Source organism: Equus caballus, chromosome 24 (genome assembly GCF_041296265.1).
Source record: "Equus caballus isolate H_3958 breed thoroughbred chromosome 24, TB-T2T, whole genome shotgun sequence".
NCBI lineage: Eukaryota > Metazoa > Chordata > Mammalia > Perissodactyla > Equidae > Equus > Equus caballus.
Genome location: NC_091707.1, coordinates 16,603,099 through 16,617,958, shown reverse-complemented (window position 1 = coordinate 16,617,958; position 14,860 = coordinate 16,603,099). Strand labels below are relative to the sequence as shown.

At 36.6% G+C, this 14,860-nt stretch overlaps 1 protein-coding gene across 23 annotated transcripts in view; it reads right to left on the bottom strand.

Moving 5' to 3' along the window:
* Window positions 1-14,860, bottom strand: part of KTN1 (kinectin 1) — a 101,423-nt gene that overhangs the window by 68,228 nt on the left and 18,335 nt on the right. For 17 of the 23 annotated variants that reach the window (XM_023627778.2, XM_070249438.1, XM_023627782.2 and 14 more), the window contains one exon: window positions 313-857. In XM_023627778.2, coding sequence (XP_023483546.1) covers window positions 313-835 — 523 coding nt within the window. In that variant the 5' untranslated portion in view covers window positions 836-857. Of the gene's footprint in view, window positions 1-312; window positions 858-14,494; window positions 14,573-14,860 lie in introns of all 23 variants that reach the window. The other 6 variants (XM_070249431.1, XM_070249439.1, XM_070249441.1 and 3 more) reach the window with 1 other exon arrangement.

The window sequence follows — 14,860 nt, the reverse complement described above, 5'->3', positions numbered from 1 at the left end:
GTATTGGTTGAAGTAAGTGTAAAAGTTTCTAACTGCTTAGTGGTTTTAGTCAAATAGTTCGATTTTATACATTTCTATTAAAGGTCTTTTCCATGTTTGTAACATGAAGCTCAGTTTTAAACGCTGTTTTGTGTTCAATACTATATTTCTATCAGCAATAAATGTTAATGAATGCAAACACACAGTGAAAAGGATAAAGATCTCAGTTTCAGACTCAGTACTTAACATTGTGTGTACACACCTATCTGAATGTCAAGCTCTAAAGTTTTTAAAGCAAACAAACACGCGACAAAGCTGAATAGACTACAATACCGCTTCCGTTCTTAGGCTTCCTCTGCGCGGGTTTCTTCCTCGAGGCAGCCGTGTCAGAGGGCGGGGTGGGCTGTTTAGTAACTGGGACAGCTTCGACTTTTTTGCCTGGAATCTTTGATACATCACTTTCTTTGGTGACCGGCTCTTCTAGAACAGGCTTGTGTTTCTTTTCCTTCTTTTTTCTTTCTCTAACACTACTTGAAGTTTCCACCACATTCAGCGGAACAGGTACAACTTGCTCATCTTCTACAGCCAAGGTATCAGATAATTTGAAGTCCCGGGGTACACTCTCAGAATCGGATTCATGGAGGTTCCCATTCTGGATTTCTTTCTTTTTACTCTTTTTCTTTTCTGCCTTCTTTTTATCTGTTTTGGTAGGAATAAGCTTTTGTTCTCTTTTCTGTTTTGCAAGAACTTCATCGTATAATGTTTCTTTCATGAAAAGCCAGAAGAAGAGGAAAATTACTGTAATAACTACTGAAGGAATAAGGACAATAAAATACGTTGACTCATAAAACTCCATGGTGCTTTTTGTTAATGTGATCCTATAAAACATAAATGCGCAAGAAAAAAAAAAGTGAGTCAGTCTTATAAAAATTAAACACACAAAACCTCTGCTCTTTCAAGTGGTATTCCAGATCTAACCTGATCTATAAATCTAGGCAGGTTAGTTGTTTAAATCACATATCTGATTACTTTGCCATCTACAATTCAAATATACTACAAAAAAATATGTGGTTAACTGGAAACAGTGTAACACAGCCTTCTATTTTTAAATCATGTGAAAAGATCCTAAGAGGAAAAAAACTTAGACATGCATTACTTTTTTCCCCAAATATCCACTTTTGACACTTTATTAGTATATAGCTTTTTTCCTACTACCGTACAATGTTGATGAATGCTACTCTATGTGGAAATAAAGAGGCATTAACTATTACCAACACACTGGATATTCATTAAAAGTACCTCACTCTTAATGGCAGAGAAAATAGAGGCAGTTCATTCCCTCATTTAAAGATTTAGACTCACAAACTTCTAGCACCTCTATTCCAGCGACTAACAGCCTCATGATCTGGTAGACACATTAAGGACATGAAATGACAATAAAGTCAAAATCAAAATGTTAGGATGTATCATTTTGCATTAAAATAAACTACAAATTAGATGCTTCTCTTAATTTTTTTCAAGGTATCCCTTACTGCAAACAAGTAATACTGCAAAAACAAAGTTGGCCATCACCCTCCTTCCCAAACACTACAAGAGGCTTTGCTTTAGCAACAGGTTATCAGCCTTACTTTTAGATTAACCCAAGAGCTACAGAAATTAAAGGTGTGACCTGACTACCCAGATCTGCCTTGAACACAGGCACTGTAGCCCTCATCTGAAGGGCAGTCTCAGCTAAAATTAAACTTCACAGTAAGAATGATTCTTATGTTTAGCTTCGAAATATCAATATTCCTATAAACATGTATAAGCCACATAAACGTGGCTTGTATTCTTATAACTCCTCTCAAATTTGTTGTGGAAAAAGGCAAAGTGTGTAACACAGATGAAATCAAACTCCAGGACATGCTTAAGATAAAGCTAATCAAAGTTAAGTCAACTTTTGCACTTTACGAATAAATCTGAGAATTTTTAGTTTTTAAAATATTGGTCTGAAGTCTTAAATTAAAACAGGTAGGGATTAGATAAAGAAACCAAATTCCACCTAAACAGAGGAATCATTATTCTGAGAATTATTTTAGAACTTAGAAAACATCTGCTTTAAAGTTAGATAAATCTGACTTACTGAATATAAGACTTCACCAGAACCATTTTAAGGACTCATGAATTTTCCAAAACAAAATATAGCTATTCACAGCTGTCTGTGTTAATTGCCAAGATAGACAAATTTAGGAATCTTATATTGGTAACATAATAAACTTAAGCTTATTAAATTTAACTTTGTCTTTCCACTTATATGTCATTTAAAAATATGGAACATACTTTACTCAAGTTATACCAGCAATAACCTAAGTCTGAAAATAGCAAGAAATGGGACCTGAGAACAAAGTTGTTTATTGTGCACCACTATTAACCTTTCTGATTGAAACAGCACTTGTTAACAGTTCGCACTTCCATAAGCAATTTTTAAAATGGTATTAACATAACCCTGGACTTACTAAGACAAGGTTTTAATAAGTTGAAGGGGAAAAGATGTTAACAAACACTAAAAGAAACTTTGTACTTCCTTGATAATTCATAAAACTATCCAGGTTTTTAATTAATGAGACATATTTTACTGTATTTTACTGGTCAGTCAGGAATGCTTTTAAAGAGGAGAGACCAAGTGTTACTTTCGGTTTTTGTTTGTTTTAACATTACCATCCACAGACTACATAGCCTGCTCAACTTCTGGGGAGCTGGGAGAGACAATAGGACAAAACAATGAGTTAGAACTCTTCGGATTTTTGCTTTGGGGAAGAAAAGAGGCTAAGGCACTTAGCAGCAGCCATAGACCCTGAAAAAGGTCAAGTCAAAGTCAGAGAGGGCTTGCTGGACAGCAAGCTGCAGCCACACGCAGCCTTGGCCCTCAAACGTCCTGATAGTTTTCTAGTTCCTTTCCCAGGTCCCACAATTAGGACTTTTACAAATAAAAATGTAATCAAAATTTACATGTCCCACATAAGCCTGGAGAAATCACGATTCCCATCTTTGGATTTTCATGAGATCCCCTTCTCACAATTCAATTCCCCTTCACTTGAGCACTCTTTCTGCATCTAGAAGAGCCTAACCAGAAGACCAAGACAAATTTAAAGTCAAGAAAACGTTTGCATTCCTTTAACCCAATAATCCTGATTTTTAGCCCAAGAAATCTGCAAGGAAAAGTACATACAAAGATATTCAGAGCAACATTACATATAATATGAAAAACTGAAAGAGACAACATATCTAACATCAGAATGGGTTAAATTAACAAATAACAACTCAATAAAATATTGCTATTAAAACTATAAATACTAAGACTTTTTGTTAAATTCAATACTGCTAAATAGTTAAAATCATAATTTTACTTGTGTGATCAAACATTCTTCAAAACATTTTATGCACAATAGGTTATTAAGATGAAGGTATAAATTAAAGTTGTGCCAAAATCACAGGTTGAGTTTCATTTGCCTTAATATTTTAAATTCTTTTTGTTAGTTTAAGAGAAACTCATAAAATGTTCAATTCCTTGCTTATTTTAAAAAAAGGCAAAATAGGGGCCAGCCCAGTGGCACAGCGGTTAAATTCACGTGCTCCGCTTTGGCAGCCCGGGGTTCACGGGTTCAGATCCCAGGCATACACCTATGCACTCCTCATCAAGCCATGCCGCGGCAGGCGTCCCACATATAAAATAGAGGAAGGTGGGCAGAGGTTAGCTCAGGGGCAATCTTCCTCAAAAAAAGGCAAAATGAGTAAGTAATACAATATCAATTAATATACTATAGCTTCAAATTATACCATGAGCCTAAGAGTAATATAAGGAGAAAAAAGAAGCAGGCAACAGAGGACTGGAAATGAAATTCAGAGAGAAAAACAGGGGGAAGGGCAAAGACAGGCAGAGATATTAAAAAGCGGAGTGGGATGGAAAAATAAAAGGAAGGGGAAGGTGACAAAGTCAATTTAGCTGAAGGTAATGGTAATCAGGTCATTAAAATTTTCTAAGTCCACAGGATGCAATTCAACATATCTTTGTTGAGTTGATAAAACATGCAGACAAGTAGAGGCTCAGGTTTCAAGATGGCAGCAAAACCAACAATAATCTCTCCCATATTATCACATTCCCTTTGTAATATTAACGACCTTTTTAATCTAATCACATCTTAAACTTTAATAGATTCCAATCTGAATGTAATTAATGGCCAATGGTGCTACTAGAGATTTCTCTGTCACATGAACAAGGAGTAAGATATCCATGGGATCATAAGAAATTAAGCCCAAACTATTCTCAACCTACATTCCATACCAGCGGCGTTTATCTTTTACTGGGACATAAATCCTTCAAGAAACTGATGAAAGATACCAATCCTCAAAACAAACAAAAAGTGTACATACTCACTAAGGTGTACTTATCATTCCAGGAGGTTTCTAGACTCCCTGAAGGGTATGCATGGACCCAGGTTAAAAATCCTGCTCTAGAATAAGAGATGAGAGTTTCATCCTTGCCCTACCCCTTCAAGAACTCAAAATTGGAGGGAAAAAAAAAACAGTTAACAGAATGGAGAAAGAATACATAAGTTCTATGTTTCATCTGACTATGTATTATGTTAATAAATACTTTTAAGATTCTATTTACTTGTCTTCTTATAACTTACATTTGTTCTTACAAAAATTGAACTACATCACTGAGTTAAATTCTGTAAACTTCTCAGAAGGCTCAACAATCTGTTTATATTAACAAATAACATGAAACCTGAAATTTTAAATGTTATAAAAATAAAATCAAGAGCAATTCTTACAATTTCAATCAAACTGCTTAATCAAAAAGGATAAAACTATATACGTAACAATAGGCCCACTATTTATAATGATAAAGCAATAAAATTATCTAAGTGTGGAACATTTACAGAAACATAATACATTTAAACATCACATCATTTAAAATAATTAAAACAGTGTAAGGTAGCAAAATATATAACAAAAAGCTAAAAATTATTTATGTTGAACACAATTATATACATACAGACATAATCTGAGACTACAGATAAATGAGAATCATTATTTTTTACAGAATGAGATTATAAATTTTTTTTAATATTTTTATTTTTCCTTTTTCTCCCCAAAGCACCCCGGTACATAGTCGTGCATTTTTAGTTGTGGGTCCTTCTAGTTGTGGGACGCAGCCGCAGCATGGCTCGATGAGCGGTGCCATGTCCAGCCCAGGATCCGAACCGGCGAAACCCTGGGCTGCTGCAGCGGAGCGCACGAACTTAACCACTCAGCCACAGGGCCGGCCCCTAAATATTTTTAAGGTATAGCTAATTGTTCAACTTCTTAAATTTCTTCTACATTAAAACAAAGATTGGGGGCACACAGCACAACCAGAGGCACTCAGAACTAGAATATGCAACTATGTACTGGGGGGACTTTGGGGCGAAGAAGGAAAAAAAAGAAGACTGGCAACAGATGTTAGCTCAAGTGCCAATCTTTAGGGAAAAAGAAAATTTAAGTAACCACCCCGAATGCACAATCACAATATTACACTTTTAAAAGTTTAAATAAATACAAATAAAAAAGAACTGCTTACTTATTACAGGGAGGGAAAATTGAAGCAGTTTGATCAGTATACTATTGAATCTCAAGTAAACGTAAGAATTTTGAATTCTATTTTCTTACTACCTTTGTGTTTCAGTTACTCTTGCTTCTTTCATCATTTTCTTCAAACTAAAAAAATATTTAAACAAATGACACCAAAAAACCTAATTTTATAAACTCTTCTTCAACTGATAAACTTATGTCAATTGGAGTGACTCAAAAGAAGCATTAGGAAAAATATAACAAAAATTCAAGACTAAAATCTGAACTGAAGGTCAGCTTTTTTCCACTGACATACACCAAACAAGTAAACAGGCACATATGTAAAGAACAATCACTTGAGGGAAAGGTGGTTTTCAACCCAAGAACACTTAATTTCATAAAAGTTCCTGTATAAACCAATACTGTCTGGACAACTAATTGAATACACCTTTAAAAGCTATGCAGGCTCCCAGTAGCCTACAAGAGCTTTATTCGATGCACAGTCTAGTTAAAATATCACTCACAAGCAGCTGTGAAGCCTAAGCTGAAAGCTCTTACTATAGGTTCTTTGTAAAAACAGTGTTCATAAGTAACAAAATCTACCTGTAACCTCATCACACTGAATCTAAATGGTCTGCATTCCAAACATGCCACTGTTCATACCATGTTTCCCTTCCTTTAAACTCACAACATCTATGTTGTTTTTCAAATGTACAAGTTCATCTTTTTAAGAAAAATGGTTTATTTATGGGAAGGACTCTACAGTGACAAAAAAAAATCTATTACTGGTGGACAAGTATCATTTAATCACATTTCCATTCCACCACAGAATTGTCCACAATATTTTCTGAACTCTCTTCGTTAAAATTTAAGATTAGGCATTGTGTTGTTGCTAGCATCAAATAAAGTATGCATGTTACATTCCAGATATGTCCTGAGCAAAAATAAATTTTAAGATTGATGAATAGCAATATAATGAAGCACTAAAATGAAGCCGAAAGTCTTGACTTTTGGTCCCAGTTCTGCCTTACCGGGGGGCGGGGGGGGGAGCGGGGGCTGTCTTCTTACATGGCTTTAAAGTCCAAACTACTTGCATGATCTTAGAAATGCCAAGCCAAAATATTTAAGGGTTCCCAAGTTGGTGGGGCCCACAGTGCATGTGGCAGAAGCAAACACATATTCTCTTTGGTGGAATGCTCCCTCAAGCCAGGCTCCTCAAGATTTCCAAAAACCATCGTCCAGGTAAGAGGCCACAACCCCCAAAACAATAGAACATGAGATAGGCCACCATGAGCAAGGCAACAGAAACAAACTAAGGATTTAGACCCCTAAAGATTTAAGATACTGAAACTAATAGATATAGATTACAACATACACACATAAAGAAACAAGAGGGAATTAGAAAAATGAGCAAAGAACACAAACTATCACAAGCGACTGGGAACATATGAATCAATTAGGACTTTAACAAAGTTTAATCAAAATTTACAATCCAATGGATAGATTAACACAGATGCAAGGAGACTAATTAAAACGACTATTTCAACAGGCTAAATAGACGTGATGAGAGCGGATTAAGTCAATGCAGACAGAGAGATACTTGGGTGAACTAACAGGACAAGGCAGTATTAGAGCACAGTGAGGGTGACGGAGGAGTGTCTAACACAACTCCTGCGCTTCCAGCTGGGAGGAGTCATGAATGATGAAACCACTTGCCAAAATCACGAATACAGGAATAGGTTCATGTCTGGGAGTTTTCACTATGATTCTGAAGAATGTAAGTACAACCAGCCAGAGAGGATCAGCTGTCAACTGAGTAGACAAAATCAGCAGTAATAAGCTACTATAGGTGCTAAAGCAGGAAACCCAAAGGGGCCACTTTCTGAAAAGTCCAGTTTCACCTTCTCCCTACTATCAAATCTAAAAAACTTTGCCTCCTTCTTTGTACAAATCTTCCCTTATCCTTCAAAGTCCAGCTCAAATCATACCTCTTTTCAACTACTGTCTTCTACCATAGTCTATAAGTCACTCATTCATATAGTTATTTAGCACCACTTATACGTCAACACTGTTTTCTAGGGCGTTCTGAATAAACAGCAGTAAAAAAAAAAAAAAAAGCCACAATCCCTGCCCTGATAGAGCTAACATTCTACTAAAGGGAAGATAGGCCAGCAATTGATATACAGTATGAGACAAGAAAACACACAGTATATTTGAGCAAGAACAATAAGGACAGTGTGGTTCAAGTATAATGAACAAGACAAGACGCAAAATGGTAGAAGATGAGGTTAAAGAGATCATTTGAGGAGGGCAGGGGCCGTAAACAAATCACACAGTTTCTGACAGGCAATTGGAAGCATTGTGCTTGTACTCTGAGTAATATGGGAACCCAGTGGGGGGTTTCTGAGTAGAAAAGGACGTAGGGAGAAGGAGAAAGCAGGGAAAACTGTTAAGACACAACTGAAATAATTTAGGTAAGAGACTATTAGAGCAAGTTAGTAGCAAAGGTGGGTAGTTAAGAAGTAGTCAAATTCTGGATACATTATGAAGGTAGAAACAAGATGATTCGCGGAGGATTGGAATCCAGGGTGTAAGAGAACAAGCAAAGACAAAGCCACCTCCAAAGCTGTTAGACTAAGCCAAAAACAATCGAGCTGCCCTTCACTGAGACGGGGGAAACGTGGGAAGGACATAGGGGTGAAGACCGCGAGCTGGTTTTTAGACAGGTGGAGATGTCCAGTAGGCAGGTAAACAAAAGATGGCTTGGACAGGGAAGATGTGCAGGCTAGAGACACAGATTTAGGGGTATTCAGTACACGAATTATGTTTAAAGCCATAAGCTTGGATAAAATCACCACGGGAATGGATATAAATAGAGCCCAGGTCTCAACACTGATCCCCTGGACAAGTCAGCAACAGGAAGATGAAGAGGAACTTGCAAAGGAGACATAGAAAGAAAATCAACAGCATGTTGCCCTGCTTGCCAAATGAATAAAGTACAGCAAGAAGGAGAGAGATCAACTTTCTCAAATGGTGTTGGTAAACAAAGTACAAGGAAAACTAGGAATTGACTGCTGGATTTAGCAACGCAGACTACTGGTGACTTTAACCAAAGGAGCAGAGTGGTGGTAACCAAAACCCGAAATGAAGTGAAAAATGAGAGGAACTCCAGCAGGCATGGACAACTCTTTGGAGAAGATTTCCTAGGAAGGGATGAGAGAAATGACACAGGAGCTGGAGGGGAGTATGAGGTTGACAGTTTGGTTTTTAAAGATAGGAGAAATGACAGCATGGTAATATGCTGACAAGATGATCCCAGTAGAAAGGGAAAGATTAATGATGTGGGAGAGTGACAGGCAATGTTTCAAATGGCAGGAGGGAAGAGCATTTGCTGTACAAGTACGAAGACTAGCCTTAGATGGAAGCACAAACAGCCACAGAAACACAAGGAAAGAAAACAGGCCCAGGCAAGGAGGTAGACATGGGGTAGAAGTTGGTGAAAATTCTCTCCCTACTGCTATTATTTTCTTAATGAAATGGGAAACAATGTTGTTACCTCAGAGGAAGGGTGAAAATGTGGTGTGGGAGGTCCTATAAAACATTATAATTATAGTTAATATAATTAACATATTAATTATATATAAATTATATATATAAATTACATATATAAAATTATATTAACTATATTATATTAATATAGTTATTTTTATTCTTTATAAATTCTGTTCATTTTGATTCTCCAATTAAATTTAAATATTTGAATGGAGAAGGCAAGATGCTTAGCAGCATTGCACAAATAGATTTGCTGACTTTAAACGAATTTACCATCTAGCTGAGGAGGTAAGTAAGTACACAGTATCTAAAAAACAGAGCATAAAAATCTAACCCGAGCCTCAGTGCGGTCCTACTCTCCCAGTCTAAGTACCATGTCTACAGCTAGCTCTCCTTCTCCTAAATCCTAAAGCACTTATTCTCTGTGTACACATTCACAGAATTCTATGAGACAGGAGACAGTCTTAACAATTAGAGGGGTAGCTATCTACTGCAGTATGATAAAGACAGAAAACAGACAATATTGGAACTCAAAATCTAAAATAGATCCAAACAGATTAAAAAATTTAGTTTAAGTTATTTCAAATCAGTAGAGAGAAGGCTGGATCATTCAAATCAAATAGAGACACAAAGTTTTAAACATAAAAATATATAAAGTACTTGAAAACACAAGAAAATAAGCAGACTCACTCTACGTACAGTTGTATACGTTTAAAAGTTTACAAGTGTACTACATCTGCAATTAAGAATTTTAAAAACTTGATTCTACAAATTAGTAAGAAAAAGACACCAATGAGAAAAACAGACAAAGCATTCAACATTTCCTGAAACAGCTATTAAAATATAAACTCATCTAAATTTCCATTGTGTAGTCAGTCACTACACCAAAAGTATAATGGCCCAAGAGTCCACAATACAATTATAAAATTATCTTTTAAAATAAGAGAAAAAAGATTCAAAGTAACCTAAAGATAAAATAATCTAGTAAATCAAACATTGAGTTGCCTGATATGAGAACTCCACTTCCAAGAGCTTCTCTAAATTAACTTTACAGACTACACTGAAATCTCAAAGCTGTGGTGCAGTGTCTCCTTCTGAACTGCAGCCCCGAGTTATTGCTGTGACTCACATCTTATTAACACGCCCCCTAAGTTACTGCAGCAACGCCCGTTCCAAAGTACTGCTGCCCCAATCTGCAACAAATCCAACTAATGCCAGAGATGAAGAATAAAATTTACTTTCTCCACTAGGTATCACATCACAGCACAGGAAACTTCTATTTTATTTTTTTAACCAAACTTACTTTTTTCCCTTTAATACAAGAATAGATAAATCAGTGTCAACAGCTTCTCTAAAAAACTGAAAAGGATCTGCATAGCTGGTAGCTGCTGAAAGTTACACCAATATCTTTCAGACTTTTGCTTACTCATCAAGCCCAAACCAGCCAATTTTCTCAGGAAAAGACATTGCTCATTTAAAAACACCTCCCCAGGAGATAATCTGGTTAAAAGTTCATTCTGTAGGGGCCAGCCTGGTGGCGTAGTGGTTAAGTTTGTGCGCTCCACTTCAGCAGCCCAGGGTTCATGGGTTTCAAATCTGGGGCACAGACCTACAGACTACTCATCAAGCAATGCTGTGGCAGCACCCCACATACAAAACACAGAAGACTGGCATAGATGTTAGCTCAGGACTCATCTTCCTCACCAAAAAAAAAAAGCGGGCGGGAGGGGAGTTCATTCTGTAAAGAAATCTAACTTACGACAATTTAATTAGACAAATTAAAAGCTTTAATACCAAAAACTTAACACATTTTAAACACTCAGTATTTCAAATCAATACATAAAATCATTTCCAAAGAACATAAATTATCAAAACTGTTCAAAGGTTAACATTAGAACACAAAATTCACACCAATAACGTAACTGTAAAACAGCTATACCATATATAGAAGACTTTCTCTCTCTAAAATCTACAATCCTGACCTACCTTTGCATTTTCACAAGATTTCTGAGTTGCAAAGAGCTAGCCAAGCAACTAGCCACGCATAGACTGGACTGGCTGAACAGTAAGCGAGCCTGTGCTTGAAAGCCAGGGATGAGCACTTCCCACAAGCCCCTTTCATAAAGATATTTGAACATTCTTCCTAGTTTTGATTCAAAACCTCCCTGTAACTCTCCCTGTCGCCCAACATCTGCTCTAACCCCTCCAATCTTGTCCAATCCCACTACCACAAACTAGTCTTAACAACCGACATCTGGGATCAACTAAATTTACTAGCAAACAGAAAACCTACTTCAAAATCCATCCTCCCTTAGGGAAGTTTGGCTAGGATGTTAAAGTTGAACATAAAATAGGGGCCGCCCTGTGGCCGAGTAGCTAAGTTCGCACACTCCACTTCGGCGGCCCAGGGTTTCACCAGTTCAGATCCCAGACGGGGAGATGGCATCGCTCATCAAGCTATACTGTGGCAGCGTCCCACATGCCACAACCAGAAGGACTCACAACCAAAATATACAACTACGTAGTGGAGGGCTTTGGGGAGAAGAAGAAAAAAAAGGAAGAAGATTGGCAACAGATGTTAGCTCAGGGCCAACCTCTAAAAAAAAAAAAAGTTGAACATAACAGGCTAATAAAATAACTCATAGGTGCATCACCTTAGGTCATTCAACAATGAAAGTACCAAAATGATAAAATGTTATATTTATTCTTGCCTATTTCCAGAAATGATGTAATATTCTCATACAGTGTTAGTTTGATTACAGCTAGTGAATCATAACTAGTGAAATCTCCTTAGAAATTTGGAAAAACCTTAAAGTATAGAAATAGTGCATACTCCAGAGAAAATTCCTTTTCTGTTAATCTACAGATATAACCACACAAATACAAAGACATACTCAAGCATGTTCACTGTTAGCAATGTAACTTTATAAAAACTACAAAAACATATGTCTAGCATTAGGGAAAAAACTAAATAAGCTTGCAGGCAAGCTTCACAGAGAATATGGGAAGACGTTCACCCAAAAATATTGTAAATGAACCAAACATACATAAAAAGCAAGCTGGAGAACAGTATAGAGAGAAAATTCTGTTTTACATGACAGTCATGCCCGAATATGCTTTAAAAACTCCTGGAAAGACGTGGCATAAACCATTAACTCGATGGGGATTTCTGAGTACCTTTCCTGATAACTTTGCACCTTATATCCTTCAGAATGTTTACATCTTCCCACCATATTGCTTTTATAATTTAAATTCATTTTTAACTTATAAATTAAATCATGACTTTTAAAAACTAATTTGAGGAATTCATTTTTAGAAATATGAGTGAAGAGGCCGGCCCCGTGGCACAGTGGTTAAGTACACACATTCTGCTTCGGCAGCCCAGGCTTCGCCGGTTCAGATCCTGGGTGCGGACACGGCACTGCTTGACAAGCCATGTTGTGGCAGGCGTCCCACATATAAATAGAGGAAGATGGGCACGGATGTTAGCTCAGGGCCAGTCTTCCTCAGCAAAAAGAGGAGGATTGGCAGCAGATGTTAGCTCAGGGCTGGTCTTCCTCAAGGAAAAAAAGAATAAAAACGAGGAAGATTGGTAACTGATGTTGGCTCAGGGAGAATCTTCCTCACCAGAAAAAAAAAAAAAAAAAAAAAAAATATATATATATATATATATATATATATATATTCAGCTATTAGAAGGATAAAAGAAATCACACACGGAAAAAAGAAAAAAACACTCACATAAAAGACCTGAGAGATTAGAAAGAATTAAAGAAACTGTAAATTGTGTGTGAGCATCCACACACTTATGTGACTATACAGACACACCAACATTAAAAAAATTACCTATAAAGGAATAAAATTAGACTTACATATTACTCAGAAATAGAAGCCAAAGGTTAATGGAATAAAGTCTCCACAGAAACGATGACCGTGAACACAGAATTCCAGACCCAGCTAAACACTGGAAACAGTTTTCAGAAGCTGTAAACAAAGTCTGTCAATGATGTGTAACAAACAAAACTAACTGTCACAAAACACTTTACCTAAAATTTAATAATCTGAACACAGTTCCCATACATGGGCAATACTGCTTCCTGCCGCAATGTGACTGAGAATACTACAAGACTCTTTCAACAGGGGTAACCTCTGACCTTGTTCCTCACAGACTTTTCCGGAAGCCAGGGGAAAAGCGCTAGCCAAGAATTTTCTCTTTCGGGCCCTTCAATCACAGCGTTCAGAGCTTCCACGGAGAAAGCCATAAAAACCAGGAGCAAACTTCCCAGCATCTCACAATCAAGGACACCAATTAAATCCCAGGAAAAGCCTGCTTATTTTTTCCAAGACCATAGTCTATTCTGCAGTACATTTCAGTTTCTTCACTTTATAGCCTACACATCAATTTTTATTTTATTATCATTCCACAATCAAATTCCTACCTCTGCTATTTAAGAGAAAGCAAAGAGACACGCAAAAATGTAAATACATAAGAAGTCTACACAAACAGCAAAACTATGAAAAAACAGCAAAATCTTACACACATTCAAACTGCAAGTACATACAAATGAAGGAACTAACATAGGGCAAGGAAACTATTCATATTATTTTCATTTTCATATTTTTCTGGAACACTACTTCTGTTAATAAATTGATTAACCTACAGTGAAGTTAAGGAATCTTTTAAAGTTAAGAAATATTCCCGTTCACTGAAATTCAGCAGTATTTGCTTTTATATTCACAATCTTATACTTTTCTCTGAAATTGAATCTTGAGAACTATAGTTTCACAAAGCATTCACTAAAGATTGTTATTAACCTATTATACAGGTTTACTTTATACCACTGAAAGTTTAACACGCTAAATGAGTGACTCTCCTACTGTCTCTCCCACCTACTTTCTGCAAGCCCAACACAGCATTCAACGAATGCCACTGTCAAATTTTAATTGCCTAAAGGGCAACCAGCATAAATCTAGGAAGGAGAAAAAAGGTTTACTTCATAACATAAGTAACTTCAAAACATAAATAACTTTATAGAGGTAGAGTTCCTCCCTTTGGATTCTCTTTCAAAATTAACCTTCATAAATACAGTATACATCAATCCTATTTGTGTCCACCAGTACTCTGAAACACAAAATATGGACTTTTTGTCATGATATGGACTTTATTATAATGTTCTTTTTTCTTTTTTGCTGAAGAAGATTCACCCTGAGCTAACATCCATTGCCAATCTTCCTCTTTTTTTACTTGAGGAAGATTAGCCCTGAGCTAACATCTGTGCCAATCTTTCTCAATTTTTTTTGTGTATGGGACACCACCACAGCATGGCTGGTGAGTGGAGTAGGTCTGCACCCAGGATCCAAACCCACAAACCTGGGCTGCTGAAGTGGAGCATGCAGAACTCTAATCACTTGACCACAGGGCCCGGGCCCTATTACAATCTTCTTAAAGCTGCAAAAGGAACATATAACAAATATTTTTAAAAGTCCAGATGAAATTACCATGAATTGGAAATAAGTAGAACTTCTGTATTTTAACAAATATTTAAACCTACACAACAACCAAAAAAAAAAATTTGTCTGCTGCTAACTCTATTCTTTTGATATCACTCGCAATAAGCAACATAAGCAAAAAACAGGGAGAGAAGTTATCTTACTAAGAGCAATCTCCAAGAAAAAAAATCAAGTCTCTGGATCTCACCAACTGAATTCCCACATTCTTAAAGCTGGTTTATAAATT